The sequence below is a fragment of the Carassius auratus genome, unplaced genomic scaffold (assembly GCF_003368295.1).
Source record: "Carassius auratus strain Wakin unplaced genomic scaffold, ASM336829v1 scaf_tig00001155, whole genome shotgun sequence".
Lineage (NCBI taxonomy): Eukaryota > Metazoa > Chordata > Actinopteri > Cypriniformes > Cyprinidae > Carassius > Carassius auratus.
In genome coordinates, this window is record NW_020523344.1 from 25,165 (window position 1) to 44,632 (window position 19,468).

The 19,468-nt window shown below is 37.6% G+C and overlaps 1 protein-coding gene across 2 annotated transcripts in view; it reads left to right on the forward strand.

Moving 5' to 3' along the window:
• Nucleotides 1–19,468, forward strand: part of rbms2a (RNA binding motif, single stranded interacting protein 2a) — a 52,029-nt gene that overhangs the window by 19,990 nt on the left and 12,571 nt on the right. For both annotated transcript variants that reach the window (XM_026242223.1, XM_026242224.1), the window contains exons 3-9: nt 11,875–11,933; nt 12,040–12,131; nt 14,033–14,190; nt 16,022–16,101; nt 16,218–16,327; nt 16,406–16,449; nt 16,929–17,022. In XM_026242223.1, the coding sequence (XP_026098008.1) occupies nt 11,875–11,933; nt 12,040–12,131; nt 14,033–14,190; nt 16,022–16,101; nt 16,218–16,327; nt 16,406–16,449; nt 16,929–17,022 (637 nt within the window). The remainder of the gene's footprint in view (nt 1–11,874; nt 11,934–12,039; nt 12,132–14,032; nt 14,191–16,021; nt 16,102–16,217; nt 16,328–16,405; nt 16,450–16,928; nt 17,023–19,468) is intronic.

A 19,468-nucleotide genomic window follows, 5' to 3' on the forward strand; every position in this document is an offset into this window, starting at 1 on the left:
CTCGGCTACCTGATCAGGAGAAAGGCCCTCGCCTCTATCCAGGTCTCTTAGCAGATCAGCCTGATATGCTTGAAGCACCACCATTGTGTGTAATAAAGCCACAGCCAGAGCTGCTGCTGCATATGCCTTGCCATTATAGCAAGATGTTTTTCTTGAAGGGGCCTAGATGGCAAGAAGAGGGATTAAGAGAGGATGTCTCCCCCACAGAAAGAAAGCTCTTTCTACCGGGGGCATCCTTTCTTACCCGCTTTCATGCATCACCTCGATGTCGGCACAACTCTGATGCTGAAACTGATGGATGCAAGAAGAAAACAGCCTCTTTCATTTCTTTTTTAGATCTCTGTATAGAGATCAGGCAGAAATGGAAGGCTCACCTGAGCTGGAGGGCTATGGTCAGAAAGATAACGCCCATCGAGACGGCCTCACGGCATCACTTTGTTAGCGCATAACTTCCAACAGCTCTACATACGCAGGGCAGGAGAATTGAATGCTTCTTCACCATCCTCAAATATCTCCTGCTTTTCCTGGGTAAAAACCCAGCAGAGCACTAACCTCAGTATCAAAAAGTGTTAAAGATAAAACATCATCCTCCCGTTGCTCTCTCTCGTCTGCCTCCATTACGAGCACGAAAGGGAAAGTCCCTCTCTGAACCATTCAGACAGATCCACCTGAAATTCTCATGAGCTCGTTCTCCTCTGTGCCTCAGCAGCGGCAGGTCCTGAACCACAGGAAGCAGATGGCTGCTTTTTTTCCTTGGAAAGAGAGAGACAAACGAGAGTGGAGCTTTTTAATTGAAAATATGCTCACAATACACGCAGATTGCCTCCTCAAAGACATTGCGTGCATGATCTTCACCCAAACAAATGACACAAAGATCGTGTGTGTCATCAGGTGACAAATAACGCCCACACGGATGCACACAATGTCTAAAATGCTTGCTAGTAGTCGCCATGATATACAGAGAAAGATAGCTCTTACCGGTTCTTTCAGATGCACGCTTCAAACAGAACAGTAAGTGAAGACGAAGAAGAGAATGACGTGTTCTCCCGGTGCCTGTTTATAGTCACGCCGGTAGTGACGTCAGAGACTGTCGGCAGCCAACTCGTTGGTGTTTTTTCAATTTATTCTTCAGACACAGGTAACGACGAGGTGTTCCCCATAGCGACCCGTAGAGGACGCAGTTCGAAGTTCCCTTGAAAGGGAACACACCTGCTTTATCACCTCTTTCTGTTAGGTCTGAATTAAATTCAATTGGGTCTGAAATGATCTGAGCGAAGAAGTTTTTAGTCATCTCTCAGCTTTTAAATAGAAAATGTAACATGCCTAGTGTAATGGTGCTGGAATCTATCTTTGATATGATATTTTAAGCAATATCTATAATGGCATCAGAAGTTTCCAACTATCACTGTATCCAGTGTTGGGCAGTAGCGTCGATATAAGCAGCGAAGCTACTAGTTTAACTACATTTCTCAGTAGCTTGGGCGTAGCTTCGCTGCTTTCTGAATCAAATAGCTTTTCAGTAGCGAAGCTCTTTTTTTTTACCAAGTAGTGCGGTAGCTTCCACACAAGCTACATTTTCGCAAGCATTTCTGAAGCTCAAACTCCAATTGGGAAATACAACTGCTAAGATCGCTGATCCTGGATCAGTAGTGACGCGACGGCGCTTCTTCATCTTGTTCGTGTTTTCAGAATATGTTTTCAGATGCTGCTTGTAAAAATTATCAGGGTCCAGCCTGGCCATTTTTTGGAGGTCTTGCATTTTGTTCTGCAAAGGCCTACAGTATATTAAGCATGCCCATGCAACAGGTGCATACACTTACTTGTGCGCACATTGTTAATTACATGTATTTTGATTGTTTTTGTTGCCAAATTGATAAGGAACACAAAAAACTATTAAACTAAACAATTGCACCTACCTATCTGTTTGACTGACAGTTTTAAGCACTGAGATAGCATTGACTTGTAATAAAACGTGTTCAACATAAAAATGTAATTTTAAAAGTAGCTGTAGCAAGCTACTGTTGATGTAGCTTAGCTTGCTACATTTCCCAGGGGGGTAGCTTCAGTGTAGTGAAGCTTAATTTACTGTAGAGTAACTGCTAGCTTAGCTCACTACATTTTCCAAGTAGCTTGCCCAACACTGACTGTATCTAATACAAGGAAGATAGAAATGCTTTGACTGATTAAACATAAAGACAATAAACACACAATTGTGGCAATATATATTTTTTAGCTGTTCTCTTCAAGGCATCTTAGGTATTTTTATTTAAAAAAATGTTTTTACTATGCATAAAAGACTTCATCAAAAAAGGCTATTCAACATAGCACGTGTAACATATAGCATACTATAAAATAATATATTTTTGGCTTCATTCTGTAATAAGAAGTAACATCAGATCAAAGAAAAAGAGCACTGAAACTGTTTCAGATATTTCAACATCAATCGAAAATCATAATGTCTGACAACACTAATGTCTAGTGTAATGTTGTAGTAACTGTATTTTTGAAATCAGTAAAAAGATGGTCTTCTCTGCTATGAAGGAACTTTAGCATTTTCCACTTTTAGGACTACTTTTATTAAGATGCATTTGTATGTGACCCTTTTTTTTTTTTTTAAAAGGAGCCCTTTAGTTGGATGTTTCATCCATGAACACAAACACAGAAGTCCTGCCCATTAGCTTTCTTGATAATGTGTTTAAAAATCTCAGATCTTCCTTTTGAGGATGTTTTTTTGCACAAACTACAGTGTGCTTTGAGGTTTGAACTCAAGCCATTTGTGGTTTAAAAGAAGACACATGAGGGTAGATTCGGGAGACATGAATTGAATAGGAGTGCCAGAAAGGAAATGGTTCATTTTTTCTTGTTCTGAGGTTGTCCTGTGATGAAGCCAAGTGCTTTATTTTAAAATATTACATCTAGTAACTTTACACAGTCTTTCAGCTAATTCCATATATACACACACAACACCAAAAGGGTCAGCTATTATTATGAATAATTTAATTACTTTTATTAAAAATAATTTATTTACATTTATATTCACAGTGAATTGGTGAGGTTTTATGTAGTCCATCTATGTGAAGCTTTGGATGTTACGATTCCAAGTCTATACTCTATCACTGTTAAGTTAATTGTGTCTCAGTATACCATCATTTACAGATTTGTAGAGGTTGAGAACTGGTTCTGCTTCTGCAAGTCGAGACGGATCTTGTTTAGACCCTGTCATTAATGTTTGAACAGACACATTCTTCAGTTCAGTTCAGATGTGGGACAGCGTTAGCACCGCGGCGAGAGAGAGAGAGAGAGAGAGAGAGAGAGAGAGAGCTGATGCCTTGCTTCTGTTGGAGATGAACTGGAAAAGTGTGACGCTGCTCTTAGACCTTTCTGAGAAAGAAAGAAAAAAGACCCGTCTAATGCTGATTTTCCACAAACATCAGCACGGCCGTATTTAGGATATGGAAAATTCTCAGAATGAAAACACAGTCCTGAACGTCGTAGTCCTGCAGTTAAACATCACATCAGCTACTTTGGCTTTTAAATACAGTAGGCATTCTTGTCTTTGTTTTTACTTATCTTAAAAGCAGCTTATAATAATTGAAATTTAATGAATAATCTTGGTGTACATTAATTTCTTTAGAACATGGAAAAACTAGCCAACAAGTGTCCTGTTTCCATGTATACTCCTTCATCAATATATTTGTAAAGTTCATACACATTTGTTAAAGAATGAAGCCAGTCAGTTTTGCCTTCTGTTTCACTGCTGTGCGTCTCGCCTCAGAATGCATTTGCACAGGAGACTGTAGATTAGGATCTTGGGAGTTTATGGTAATTTGGTGATGATGTAAGCTGTGTCACATGCTGTCTAGCCAACAGCCTTTTCCTGCCAGATGAAGGATGTACCAGTCTAGAACAAACCTGCGTCTGTTTGTTGTTTTGATGTGTAGTCGGCTAAACGCATGCATCATGTACTTCGGTCACAGCTTAATATGCAGAGACAACTAAATAAGTCATTCATGAGCTGAACACTGTGGCTCTGTGCAGCTCTCAACATTGCTCTTCTTGTTGAGCAGCCCAACATTTCAACTGAATTAAAGCAACACTATCTAACGTTTTCTGTGTTCAAAATTTGTCAAATCTATATAATGAGGGAGTACATCATAAATTAATCTACCAAACTGCATTTTTGTCTTATTCGAAATCACAACGGTACATTTTTAATAAGTGATGTTTTTGGACTATTGTAGCTTGTTCGGGTCGTCACACAAACCTCACACACATACATCGCCATAGACATAAACATGGAGAAGTAGCTCCGGCTAGAATGTTCTTCAGCAGAAGGTGTGCAGTTCTGTTTATTAAGTGCCAAAATGTACATAATGTTGCTTTAATGGAATTTATATTATTATTATTTTATTTTATTTTATTTTTTTATGTATGGACATTTTAAGTAATGTCCACTTAAGAGATGATTGGACCGTCATGACATTTGATTTGGTCTGCCATGTTGTAAAAGAGGAGAAGAAAATCAGGGGAAAAATGAAGAACATATTAAATGGGCCAAGAGACCTTAAGACTATATATATATATATATTAGGGGTGTAACGATACGCGTATTCGTATTGAACCGTTCGGTACGACGCTTTCGGTTCGGTACGCGGTACGCATTATGTATACCGAAACAGGCAACGCCCCTGACACTCCCGAAGAAGAAAAAAACACCAACTTATATGTTTATGTTAGGCTACTCAGCAGGCGCTCGCTCACTCAGTACGCGCTGAAGGCTCGTTGCAAAATAGCCAATGCGTTTAACAGACTAGAAATGAGAAGATCCTCCAATAACCAACAGGTCTGGTGTTTGGGTGCACTTTGGATTCCCTTTAAGCTATAATGGTGATGGCAAGAGAGTGGTGGATAAAAAAACAACGGTATGTCGCATCTGCAACATGACAGGGTACACCAGCGGGAATAAAAAAAAAAATATCTGGGATATATGCGTCAGTACTATCTGGGAAAAGACGAAAAAAAGGAGAAACATGCACGCAGCAAACTATCCCTGCAGCATTTAGACACTATAGCTTACAGGGAATCCAACCCAAACACCAGACCTGTTGGTTATTTTAGGATCTTATATTTCTGGTCTGTTAAAGGCATTCGACATTTTGCAACGAGCCTTCAGCGCGTGCTGAGTGAGCGAGCGCCTTAGGGGCCGTTCACATATCGTGCCTAAAAACGCATGGAAAACGCTAAGCGCGTCTTTCTCCTCCTTTCCAAAGCGCTTGGGCAGAAGCGCTCATGAGGCGTCTGTCTTTGCTAAGCAACAATGACGTGCTCTCTCCATGAGACGCGGAAATTTCAGCGAAGGATAAATGGATTTGCAGCTCTAAAAATCGCTTGCAGTAGCTCTGCTACTGAATTTATTTCAAAATTGCAATCCATATACAACTATGATCAGCTGTTCCTTCATCTTGGCTGAGCTCTCAACGTTGTTACGGGAAAGGATGAAGCTGATTGGTTAGTTCTTGTCACATGACCCGCGGTGCGCTTGCGGCATTCTGAAAAGTTGAGATGTTTTTACATTTTGCTGTATTTAAAACGTATCGAACCGAACCGAACCGAACCGTGACATCAGTGTATCGTATCGAACCGAACCGTGAATTTTGTGAACCGTTACACCCCTAATATATATATATATATATATATATATATATATATATATATATATATATATATATAATATAAAGACGCATGTTGCTTAATTTTAACAGCAGTAACTTTGCAGCAGTTAGTCTCTTTGCAATTGAAATAAAAAATGTGTTTTATTTTTAGTGAGCTCAAATAATGCAAGTTCATATTGCTGATAAATTCAGATGTTTTCTAAAATGATTTGGCTTGTGTAGTGTACTCAGGTATATTTCAGTGATTTCACAGCTTCATCATTAGAGTGTGGGATACATTAGTTCTGTTGTTCATCTGTAATCACATCAGTCAGTTTTCTTGGTGCTGAAGTTGGGCTGTAGATGATTTGTTAATGTCATGGGGGTCTGGACTGACGTGAGGAGAAGACGACAGGGTGAGAGGTGAGGAAGAATCAGTGGGAAACAAATACCAGAGAATGTGATGGAAAGAACCCAATCAGCAACAACTGGGTCATGGTTGAACGATAGCGGTGTCTCTACACACACACACATACTCCCGCACACACACACACACACATACACGTGCACACACACATACACACACACACACATGTTTGTTTTTGTGTAAAGTGAGTTCATCCCATAGGTGTAATGGTTTTTATACTGTACAAACTGTATATTCTATGGCCCTTCACCAACCCTACACCTAACCCTAACCCTCACAGGAAACTTTGTGCATTTTTACTTTCTCAAAAAAACTCATTCTGTATGATTTCAAGTGTTTTGAAAAATGGGGACATGGGTTATGTTCTCATAAGTCACCCTCTCCTTGTAATACCTGTGTCATACCCATGTCATTATACAGAGTTGTGTCCTGATATGATACAAAAACATGCCCACACACACACACACACACACATACACGCGCGCGCGCACACACACACACACACACACACCACACACACATACACGCACGCGCACACACACACACGTTATGTTTCCATGTTTTATGGAGACATTCAGTAGGCGTAATGGTTTTGATACCAAACAAACTGTATTTTCTATGGCCCTACACCTAACCCTCACAGGAAACTTGCTGCAATTTTAGATTTTCACAAAACTTTATTCTGTATGATTTGGTTTCTGTATCTGATTCTGATATGACTGGTTACCTTTGAACGTTCAACAGGATGTGTCACAGCATAATAAGGCACTTCCTCTTTTATGTTGTTCTATCTTGTGTTTTGGTTTTTCCCCATTTGTTCTCTCTGTTATCTCACTCTCACACTTCTAAAGTGATAGCATCCCATTCTGTTGATCATTTGTTCAGGAAACGATGTCACCGTCCACCGTCTGAAAGGGTTAGCTCACCCAAAAATGAAAATTCTGTCATGAATTACTCCCTCTCGAAGGTCTCACTGGTTTGGGAGGATATGAGCCTGAGTATGACCTTTAAAGGTCCCGTTATTCGTGCTTTTTTTTGAAGCTTTGATTGTGTTTACAGTGTGGAATATAACGTGTTCATGTTTCGCGTGTAAAAAAACACAGTATTTTTCACACAATTCAGCTATCTGTATACTGCTGTTTTCGCTGTCATAAAAACGGGCTGATGTCTTCCTTCTTCTATAAAGTCCCTCCTTCAGAAATACATAACGAGTTCTGATTGTGATTCGACAGCAGCTTAGAGCACGTGGCCCTCCTGGTAACCTGATTGGACTAGAATGCACGTGCTGGAGATGTACTTATAATCACAGGAGCATTTTTACTGATGAGATGCGCATGAAAATAGCATTCGTTTTTTTTGCACAGGCTTTACATCTAGTTAACAAAGCTAAACAGCGTTGCCCTTTGTGTAATAAGTTCTTATTAGCTCTTCCTTCTTCTCCGTCGGAGCACAACAAGGCTACGCCCCCTGTTTGCGTATTCATGTGGGCGGAGGTTAGTCAAAAAACTGTTTTAGTGACGTCATTACTGCAGGAACTAGAGGGATGTAGTCTTTTTTTGTAGGCAAATTCTGTTAAATAAAATATCTCGCTTGGCATTGAACTTTGAGCTTTAGAATTTTACAGATATTATTTATACTCTAACAACAACATTACACACCAACTAAAGTTTAAAACATGGGATCACGAAGAAGGGGACCTTTAATGTGCTAATGGCATTACTGCATTTTATGTTACCAATAGCTATTTATGTTAAATAATTGAATTAAAACCCTAGTGTAGTTCCAAAACCGTATACTGTTCAAATTTTTCTGAAGAGCACAAAAAGAAAAATGTCAAGAAATGTATAGTTTCTACATCATGCATGTAAATCGAGATCGAAAGAAACTGAGCACAATCATTTGGATATAAACAATTTCTTAAACATCACAAGAACCATAAATTATACTTGAAATATATATATACAGATGAAGACAGTGGAAGCAATCAAAAACAACAAAAAGAGCAATGATAAATAAGTTCTATAACAAGTCTCAGTTAGGTTAACACAGTACACGTAGCATGGGATTTTAACCCCTTAACTGTAACCCCCCATTTTTTAAATAGGCATTAAAGTGCGCTATCCAAACTAAAATTGCTGTAATTTATGAACACTTTGGAATATAAACATAAGGTTGGTCTCTTTTTAAAGGAAAAAAATAGTTTTTCCAAAAAGTGAAGTATCAAAAAGTTATAGAAGTTTAAATGTTCTGTAAATAATATGCGCAATATTAATTTTATTATATTTTATTTATTATAAATATTTTACATAAAAGGTTTGACTCTAAAATTGGAATAAAATTAAAGCCTTGTGTCTAAATAAGTTATGTTATAAATTTGAAGTTGATATGAAAAAAATTGAGGTTCCTGTGAGATTTTATTTAGGGTGTCATACCACACACAGCCACTGGGAGTCATCAAAACTATTTTGAATTTTGCTTAATGAATTCTTCTCGAGATTTCTCTGTGAATTTTACTTCTATCTCAAAATAACGACCAAATATGAAATCCTGAGCCTCAGACCTTTCCAATGATATGTTTGTTGCCAAGATTATAAAAAGTTTTGGTTCTAGAAGACCGTAATGCATTATGTTTTATGACATTTGGCCCTGCCCACTAAGGGGGAGGTGACCGCCATTAGATTTTAAAGTACCATTTCCATGGTAAAGCAATATTGATTTCAAAATGGTTTTCACGGGATGAATCTTGGGCTTCTAAGCTTTTAAATGATATATGATTTATGATGATTACTAAAAGATTTGATAGAGAAAAAGACAAAAACAAAAAAGAGTGCCAAGCGTCCCACAGGTGGGACGGTGACAGTTATAATATAATAAATAAAAAGAAACAGATAGAATTAAAAAATAAAAGAATAGAGCAAGCTAGTTAGAGGTCTTTACACATACACACACACATACATATACAATTGCATAATAAATTAAAAGAAAATAGAATACAAAAAGATTAGAAAGGTATAGAATAGAATAGAATTAGAATAGTGAGTGTTAAAGTTAGAGGGTCAAATAAAGATGGAAGAGATGGGTTTTAAGCCGATTCTTGAAGATGGCTAAGGACTCAGCTGCTTGGATTGATTTGTGGGGAGTTCATTCCACCAGGAGGGAACATTTATTTTAAAAGTCCGTAAAAGTGACTTTGTGCTTCTTTGGGATGGCAAAATCAAGCCACGTTCACTTGCAGAACGCAAGCTTCTAGAGGGCACATAAGTCTGAAGTAACGAATTTAGGTAAATGGGTGCAGAGCCAGTGGTAGTTTTGTAGGCAAACATCAATGCCTTGAATTTTATGCGAGCAGCTATTGGAAGCCAGTGCAAATTGATAAACAGAGGTGTGACGTGTATTCTTTTTGGCTCATTAAAAATTAATCTTGCTGCCGCGTTCTGAATTAATTGTAAAGGTTTAATAGAACTGGCTGGAAGACCTGCCAAGGGGGCATTTCAATAGTCCAGCCTGGACAGAGCAAAAGCTTGAACAAGGAGTTGTGCAGCATGTTCCGAAAGAAAGGGCTTGATCTTCTTGATGCTGAATAAAGCAAATCTGCAAGATCAGACAGTTTTAGCAATGTGGTCTGAGAAAGTCAGCTGATCATCAATCACAACTCCAAGGCTTCAAGCTGTTTTTGAAGGAGTCATGGTTGAAGTGCCTAACTTGATGGTGAAATTGTGATGGAACGATGGGTTTGCTGGAATCACAAGCAGTTCTGTCTTGGCGAGGTTCAGCATAGCAGTGGTATGAAAAGCCATGTTTCTGAATGACAGAACCTAATGATGCCATGTAGACAGAGAAGAGAAGTGGTCCAAGAACTGAGCCCTGAGGCACCCCAGGAGTTAGATGTTGAGACTTGGACACCTCTCCAAGATACTTTGAAGGACCTATCTGATAGGTAAGACTCAAACCATTGAAGTGTTGTTCCTGAGATGCCTTTCGCCAGTAGCGTTGATAGGAGGATCTGGTCATTAACCGTTTCAAAAGCAGCGGACAGATCAAGCAGGATAAGTAATGAAGATTTGGATTCTGCTCTTGCCAGTCTTAGAGCTTCGACAACTGAGAGCAAGGCCGTCTCAGCTGAATGTCCACTTCTGAAGCCAGATTGGTTGCTGTCAAGGAGATTGTTGTGTGTGAGAAATGAAGAGACTTGTTTGAACACAGCTCGTTCAAGTGTTTTTGCAATAAAAGGAAGAAGGGAAACTGGTCTGTAGTTCTCTTAAAGAGATGGGTTGAGGTTGGGTTTCTTAAGTAGTGGAGTTATACGTGCCTGTCTAAATGATGAGGGAAAAACACCAGTGTGGAGGGAAGTGTTGATGATGTGAGTGAGTGCAGGTACAACTGTAGGAGAAATGGCTTGAAGGAGATGAGATGTATATATACATACATATATGTATGTCATTTTGTCTGCAAAAATATAACAAAATAAATGTATAGCATACATAATATAATAATATTTAGTTTGCACATTGTTTGAAAGATTTTGGCAAGATGTTGAATATGTAATCAATCAAAGAAATAATCAGCAAATGAATGATCAGAATGTGTATTGCAGCCCTTCAGCAGTATATCACAGACTCGGGGATTGGCTCTTTTGAATAGTTTAAAATCCAAAGCTGGTTTGTGAGTGAACCGTAGTGGCCTTTTGATGCGGTGTTAGTTTCTCACGACAGATGAGGTGGTTGTTGTAGCAGCCAAGCGTGTGTTAATAACACTTGTACTCGGTGGAGAAAGTTATGCTTCATTCTGTCATTTAAAGCAGCTTTGCCAACAGAACTCCTCTGTGCCAACTGGCCGAAAGTCAGACTTCCCACATGTCAGCGTGATCGGAAAAGAGTCCGAGACAGACAGGAATGTCTGTGCGTATTGCCAGAGGCGCTGAAGAGTTATCTCTGATGTCTAAACCAGGATTAGAAGGACTTTATGATGAACATTTGAAAGTTATAACTATGAAGCAACAGACTTCCTGGTGGAGGTGGATTTCCCATGGATGTTGGAAACATTGCCTGCTTTTTGTTCAAAGTATGCCTCAACTCGTCAATAATCGAATCAGTTTATAGTTATCTAGGTATAAGCTTTTAGATCAGCATTCTTCTAGGATTTGAGAAGCAAATGAAACAGTGGTAGTGTAGATTATGTAAAATATTTAATTTGGAGTGTAACACTTATTAAAAATAATAATAATAATAATTCTGGTAAAAACATACAAATATAATCAGTGAATCCAGTGTGCACTAAGACCCAGAGAGAGAGAGAGTCATAATATGTCATGATAGCATATGATGATTTATATGTGTGTCTGTGTAATATACACAAAAAAGTCCTAATAAATACGGTCACTATATAGTTTTGAATATAGTAGAGTGTGTTTGGTCAGCTTTACATGCAGAAATACGAGATTCACTTGCCATCTTTTAGTTTGGTTAATAAGGATAATTAATGAGTTGCTTATAAAAATGGGAAAATGTGTTTGGTGTTGAAGTGAAAGTCATCATCTCAGGAATGATCCCAGCGTTTGCCAAACATACTCCAACTGCACAGAGATGAAGTACATCTAATGAAACATTGGCTAAATGCCATCGTATTTTCACTCATTTTTCACAGGCCAATGCATACATAATCACTATCAGTCGCACAATAATCAGCTTTTCAAAATATTGGAAAGCTTCCGCTTCTTTGTTTTAATGTCATGCACACTGCTGTTCAAAATGTTAGGGTTGATATGATATAATGACAGTCGGTGTATTTTTTGAATAGGTATGGAAAGATTGTGTCCACCAAGGCTATTCTGGACAAAACTACCAACAAGTGCAAAGGTGGGTGAAGAGTGGCTTCATGTTCTCTTTAATTCTCAGTGTTTAACCTAAGCATTTGACACGGATGTATATGATTTTATGTGTTGATTTGTGTGTGTGTGTGCAGGCTATGGCTTTGTGGATTTTGACAGTCCTGCAGCAGCACAGAAGGCTGTGACGGCGCTCAAGGCCAGCGGGGTTCAAGCTCAGATGGCCAAGGTAGACTTCCCCAGAAAACCCCATTCAGCACATGAACCTCTGATTGTGTCTGAGACTTCAGCAGCGTGCAGAGGGAAGGTGGTGTGTGTTTACATGCCTTGAAATGTTGATTCTCAGAGCTGTCTCCCCTGATTCATCACGGTCTCCATGTGTTCACACCGCAGCGCTGCAGTTGAGAGTGCAGTCTCAGGCCTTCAAACTATTTAATAACTTCTCATACACACCAACAGAACACACACCAACTCATGTTCACTCTGTTATTTTTATAGAAAGTCTTGTATTATTATTTTTGACCCAAAATGAATCCTTTGCACATCGTGGTGAGCAGGAGAGACGTATTTCATAAACATTAATAATGTAAAGACTTGTAAACAGTGTAAAACACATTCACATGTGCATAGCACTATCACATACCTGTCGAGTAGACTCATGGACACAGGGCAAGCTTTGTGTTTGCCCATGAGCTTTGTTACCATTGGTTAGGTAATGTTTGGCAGGTTTAATCATACACACACACACACACACACACACACACACACATCTTCATTCCCACTGATAAGATGAATTGACACATATTTGACTAGATATGTCTGTTGGCTGTCTGAATCTTTCCACTGGCACGTTTTGTGGCATTGTTTGCCATTTAGATGCAGTGTGTGTGTGTGTGTGTGTGTGTGTGTGTTATGAACGACTCTTTTGAAGTCGATCCCTCTGTGTCTCCCAGACTCCCTTTTGTACGACACGCAGGGAGTGTGCTAAGGTCACATGGAAACACACGCACACATTTCATTGAAAGAACAAACCGTAACCCTTCATTTTAATGTGATGTATTTACAAATGTTCCAAATGGAATAGCTACTTAATATCATTCTCGCAACTCAGTGAGCAATGTCTGTTACCTATTTAAAATACAAATAAGCTGTAAACATTTCCAGCAGAACTGAGAGGTCACATGACAACGCTGCATGTGAGTGGCATCTGTCATATTTCTAAGGACTCTAAATTATCAGCATGATCTGAACTTTGTTGTTAAACCGGTTTATACCCAATCTACTACATGCCTTCTGTTGTCTGATAAATAGTTCATACTCTAAGTTAAAGGCCTTTTTTATGTAAGAAAACTTCCATCTTTAGTCTTAATCTTTACTTATGTTTTCAGTTAATTTAGGAACAACTTTTATGTTGTTACTTATGTAAAAGAAGAACACTTATTGCACTGAAACAACTTTGCTTTACTTAATTTTTTTAGAAAAACCATGTTCAGATTAGGAATATTTGTTTCTTCGTATCTCAATCATCACTGTATTGTATTACATTATAGGCCTATGTTTTAAAATTACAGGACTTTAACCATAAAACTAAGCATTGAAATATCATCTTACTAAGCTATACAATTGGGAGATATAGTGACAATTTTGTGAGTAATTGGAAAAATTGAATCTTTAGAATAAACATAATTTAAGTATCCAGATGAACAATTTTTTTTTTGGCTATTGCTAGAAATATATTCCAGAGACTTCAGACTGCTTTTGAGCTCCAGGGTCACATATATGATAATAAATAGTGCTTAAACAGTTTCAAATCATTATAATTTAAGTCCCACTTAAAAACACACTATTTCTGCAAGCTAAAAAATTTATAATTGCACCCTTGTATCAAAATGTGTTATGATTGAGTCTTTATCTCTATTAGTGTATTAGTACATTAACTTTTTCTCTCTCTCTCTCTCTCTTTTTTTTTTTTTACAATATACATTTCTTTAATCAAAATAGATGTATAGAAATATAGGAATGAAGGACAATGTAAAACTGCTACTGTAAACTTGTCACTCTGAAAAAGTAAAAACTGCTTTATATTTTTGATCAAATGTTTTACTGATTAGGTTATGTGTTTATTTCTAGCAACAGGAACAGGACCCTACCAACCTGTACATCTCTAACCTGCCCATGTCCATGGACGAGCAGGAGCTGGAGGCCATGCTCAAATCCTTCGGTCAGGTGATTTCCACACGGATCTTACGGGACGCCAGTGGAACCAGCAGAGGCGTAGGATTCGCAAGGTACTTTATCAATCATTCGAGCTGTGTGATCTATAAAACCGGGTGTGGAGGGACTTAAATTTACTGATGTTTTTGATTCGGTATTTTGACCTGAGTGCCATTTCTATACATCAGGGATGCACGATCATGATTTTTCTTTACCGATTCCGATTTTTTACAAGCAAACTGCCCGATTCCGATACCGATTTTTTACAAGCAAACTGGCCGATTCCGATACCAATTTTTTACAAGCAAACTGGCCGATTGCGATACCGATACCGATTTTTTTTTTACAAGCAAACTGGCCGATTCCAATACCGATTTTTTTACAAGCAAACTGGCCGATTCCGATACCGATTTTTTACAAGCAAACTGGCCGATTCCGATACCGATTTTTTTACAAGCAAACTGGCCGATTCCGATACCGATTTATTTTACTAGCATACTGGCCGATTCCGATACCAATTTTTTACAAGCAAACTGGCCGATTCCGATACCGATTTTTTTTTACAAGCAAACTGGCCGATTCCGATACCGATTTTTTACAAGCAAACTGGTCGATTCCGATACCGATTTATTATAAGCAAACTGCCGATTCCGATACTGTTTTCCGATTTCCGTTTTTTTTAATCTTTAAGCAACAAACAAGAAAGAAGGAAAGTGTGCATAAACAAGATGTTTATTTGGTATTTAATTGGCCAAACTGGCTTTTGGCTATTAAAAACAATAACCATAACCATCTGAAATTAATGGCAGTAACTGCACAGTAAGTAGACTACATTTAATACAAACATAGATGGTACAGACATCAGCTTTTAGCTTTTGTTTTTGAATTGGGTTGAAACTACAGAGAACTGGCCTTAAATATAAAGATTAACTGTAACTATGTGATATTAAAGGCAACAACTACATAGTTCTACAATCCAAACAACACAATCAACACACATTCAATAAGAGTTTTTTTAATCAGCATTCACTATTTTAGTTTTTACATTTGTTTTTTTTTAAGTTAAAAAAAAGTATTTACCAGTTAGACTAAATAAAAGTATGCTATATAAATACATTATTCCAAAATGTTAAAATCAAATAATGTTGGTGCGAATAAAACAAAGATGCAAAGTGTTTCATTGATCCAATAAAAAAAGGGTGATGATTCAAATCTGTTTTTTTTTTTTACTTGAGCCAATGAAAAATAAATAACTATTGTCTCAAGTTTAAAAAAGAAAAATATATATAGATGTGAATCATTACCCTAATTTTTTTTTTAATTGGACGAATGAAACACTTTTTTTCAGTGTGCTACAGCAGGTGATTTTTAAATCCAATTATGTCTATGTAATCTTAAGGTAAAATAAAAATAATCATCCTATACAGAACTGACGTTTACTTCTGGCTTTTCAAACATGTATGCAAGTTCTACTTTACAAAAAAAAAAAAAAACATTCCAGTTTTGTCACAGTTTAGTCTGTTTCGTTTCTCATCCAACACACAAGAAGTTGAGCTGAACATCCCTTCACTGTCTCCGCTTGTGGAGGGCGTGAACAGGTACAGTATGCTCGCGCAGGAAAGGGACTTTTAATTGTGCGTCAGTACACCAACGGCCACTTCCAGTGTTGAACGGCTGCCCATGTCCTGTGCACAGATTTCAAAATACTTCCACCCAAATGACATGATATCGAATTATTACAGTGTGCACGCAGGCGCATATCCGGAAAAAAGCTGATTGCCGATTGCGTATTTTAAGCAAAAACCAGCCGGTTCCGATTTATGGCCGGTCAGCCAGTGCATCCCTACTATATATCCCCATAAACAATACCTTTTTAATTGTTTCTTTAATGTCTTTGTATAACAGGATGGAATCCACAGAGAAATGTGAAGCCATCATTCAGCATTTTAATGGAAAATATATCAAAACCCCACCTGGAGTGCCAGGTAGCTGAGATATCAATTATTTTAATTTATATAATAATTTTCATTATTAATTATGGAAGAATAAAATGTATGAAATATTTAAAAACAAACTCTTGCTTCTTGCACTTCACCTGTAGTACCTACAGAACCGTTGTTGTGCAAGTTTGCTGACGGAGGACAAAAGAAGCGACAAAACCAAGCAAAGTACCTACAGAACGGCCGAGCCTGGCCTAGAGATGGTGAAACGGTATGAGAGCACTCTTTGTGACTTATACAGAGCTTGCACATTTTATATAAAATTTGTCATTTTCCTTTCCACGTTCAGGGAGGAATGACGCTCACGTATGACCCAGCGGCCTTACAGAACGGGTGAGTGCAAAGAGACTTGCCTGCTTTAACGGGTCTCATTTTAAAGTGCTTTAAATGAGTATTTCTCTTTACCATATTTATATATGTGCATATATAGTGCATATATATTTATATATGTTCATATCCTCAGAAGACTTGGATTAAACCGCTGGATTCATATAGATTACTTTCATGATCTCTTTATGAAGGTTTTCATGCATCAATGTTTTGGTTTCATGGACTTTCATTCTACCAGGTTTCATTACAAATTCATTTGTTTGTGTATCAAAGTCCATTGAAAAGCTCATGGGTTTGGAGTGACAACATGAGGGTGAATAGATGATAGAATTTTCTTATTTTGGGGTGAACTGTCCCTTTAAGACTTAAATTACAGAAACATTGTGTTCTTCAAAATGACTTCCAATAGCTTTTTAAATTTACATATAATGTAAAAAAATGTGTTTCTCATGTTTCTTATTGTTTTTGCTCATTATTTTCAGGTTTTATTCTCCACCGTACAGCATCACTCCAAACCGAATGATCGCTCAGACCTCTCTGTCTCCATACATGCCCTCACAAGTACCATCCTACCAGGTGAGTAGCAATAAAGGGTTAGTTTAGCCAAAAATAAAAATTAGGCTGTGTTTTACTCACCTCTATGGCATCCTGGGTGTATATGACTTTCTTCTTTCAGACGAATTGAGTCGGAGTTATATTAAAAATGATCTTTCAAGCTGTTTAATGGCACTCAGCAGGTGTTGCATGCATCAGTCCAAAAGAAGTTAAATAAAAAGCGTCCGTCCTTAAAAAAAGGGGTGAACAATGTCCTCTCGTGGCGAATTGATGTAAGACATTTTTGTAAGACAAATATCCATATTCAAATGTAATGAATCACTTGAATCCAGCTTGCATCAGCAGTTATACACAGAAGCAGTTCCGGGAGCATGACGTATGAGGTGTGCTTTGCGCATGCGCCAGTGAGTCTCCTGAAGTCCAACGTTTGTTTACAGGATCAACAGAAGTTTCCTTACTTTAGTTAAGGAAAACCAGTCTCCTCTTGACTTACATTGAAATCCTCCGACATTCTTCTTTACAAATCCTCGTTTTGTACTTCTCTAATTATTGACCATTGTTTTGATCCGCTGCATTTCTGTGATCGTCACTTCTGAGCAGCACATGTGCAACGCAGACCTCATACGTCATGCTTCTGAAACTGCTTCATTTACAACAGTGAGCTCAAGCTAGATTCAAGTGATTATTACTTTTTGAATATGGATACTTTTCTTACAACAATGCATAGATTCGCTACAGGAGGCCTTTGTTAACCTTCTGGAGCAGTGTGAAATGCTATTTTTTTATGGATGGGCGCTTTTTATTTAACATCTTTTGGACTGATGCATGCAACACCCGCTGAGTGGCATTAAACAGCTTGAAAGATCAAAGACAATTTGTTATATAACTCTGACTGGATTTGCCTGAAAGAAGAAAGTCACATACACCTAGTATTCTGTAGAGTTGAGTAAAACACAGCCTAATTTAAATTTTTGGTTGAACTAACCCATTAAGATAATGATATATATATGATTTTATGCGTGTCATAATTGTGTTCAGTATGCAGTGATACAGCACTGTTTTCGTCCAATATTCTTGAAAATATTCTTGAAAATATTTAAACAATTTATAAGGTATGAGAAAAATAGTTTTCAGTCATGTAACTGGAGAAAAAAATTGCTTCAAGCCAAGAATGAGAGAGAGATTTCTGGGCATATTTGCTTGCCTGTACATAGTATGTGTATCAATTCAGTTCTGTACCCACTAGTCAACCGATTTAAAACACTCGTGTGGTTTCAAAAACACACACACACACACACACACACACACACGCACACACAAAAACAGAAACTTATTTACAACGTGTTTTTGCAGCATTGAGTATTGTAGCCAATCACAGGCATCTCTGTTGAAAGCAATGGCCAGTCAGAGGTGTGGAAGTGATACAGAGTAAATTCGGAGTAAAAAAACTACAACAACAGCAAGTCTGTGCTGGATGAATATATTTATAAAAAATATATATTATATAAAAATATTCCCAAATATGTAATCCATTATTCTTTATTTATACTTGTTATACTTCTTCAGTACAGTACTACAATTTTTTATAATATTCATTTTATAATAAATTTAAAATCAAGAAAACTGGGGAGTGGAAATGGCAACTGAGTTAATGAGTGAATCCTCTGCTTCCATCTACTGGATTATAATGCTCATTTCATGTAATTGTCATCTTACAAGTCTTTGTTTTCCAACAGGATTTTTTGCACTTTTTTCCATGTAATCTCCATGAATGAAAAGTGAATCTTTAAAGTGAATTTTACTGCACAACTGTAGAGTTAAAAACATTATAATAAAGGCTTTAATTATTGTATAAGTATTTGGCGGGGATGGCTGTCTATATCACCTTTCACTCATTATGAGTTTGCATCCCTGTATTTGTATGTACAGTATATAGTTTGCATAATTAGGGGCCAAGCACCGAAGGTACGTAGGCACCTATTGTAATCTTCTTCTTCCACCGCAAGTCTATAGCTGCCCATAGAAACGATTGCGGGAAAGTTGTATATTTTGGCACACTGATAGAGGACAGTCCCAGCATTAACTGTAGCAAATTTGAAGTCTCTAACTCCAACTCTCTAGCGCCACCACTTGTCCAAAATTTCAATATTTTTATGCTAATAACTTTTGAACAATAAGCCAGAAAATGAAAATTATTTTTTCCCTCTGAATCATTGGCTCATGGTAAGCCGAATGAACCCCAAAATGCACAAATCGCAAGGTTTATTTATTTCGCTATTTTCAATGTTTCGAAAAACCTACGTTTTTTTTTACTTGACCTAGACGGTTTGTCTGATTTTCACGAAAATTGGCTCAGATGATCTTCAGACAATGCTAGCAAAAAGTTATACAATTCAAGTTGATTCTTTCAATTGTATATTGAGACCAAGCTTGGTGTGTGTCATTCTTTTCCGTTCATCCATGACCT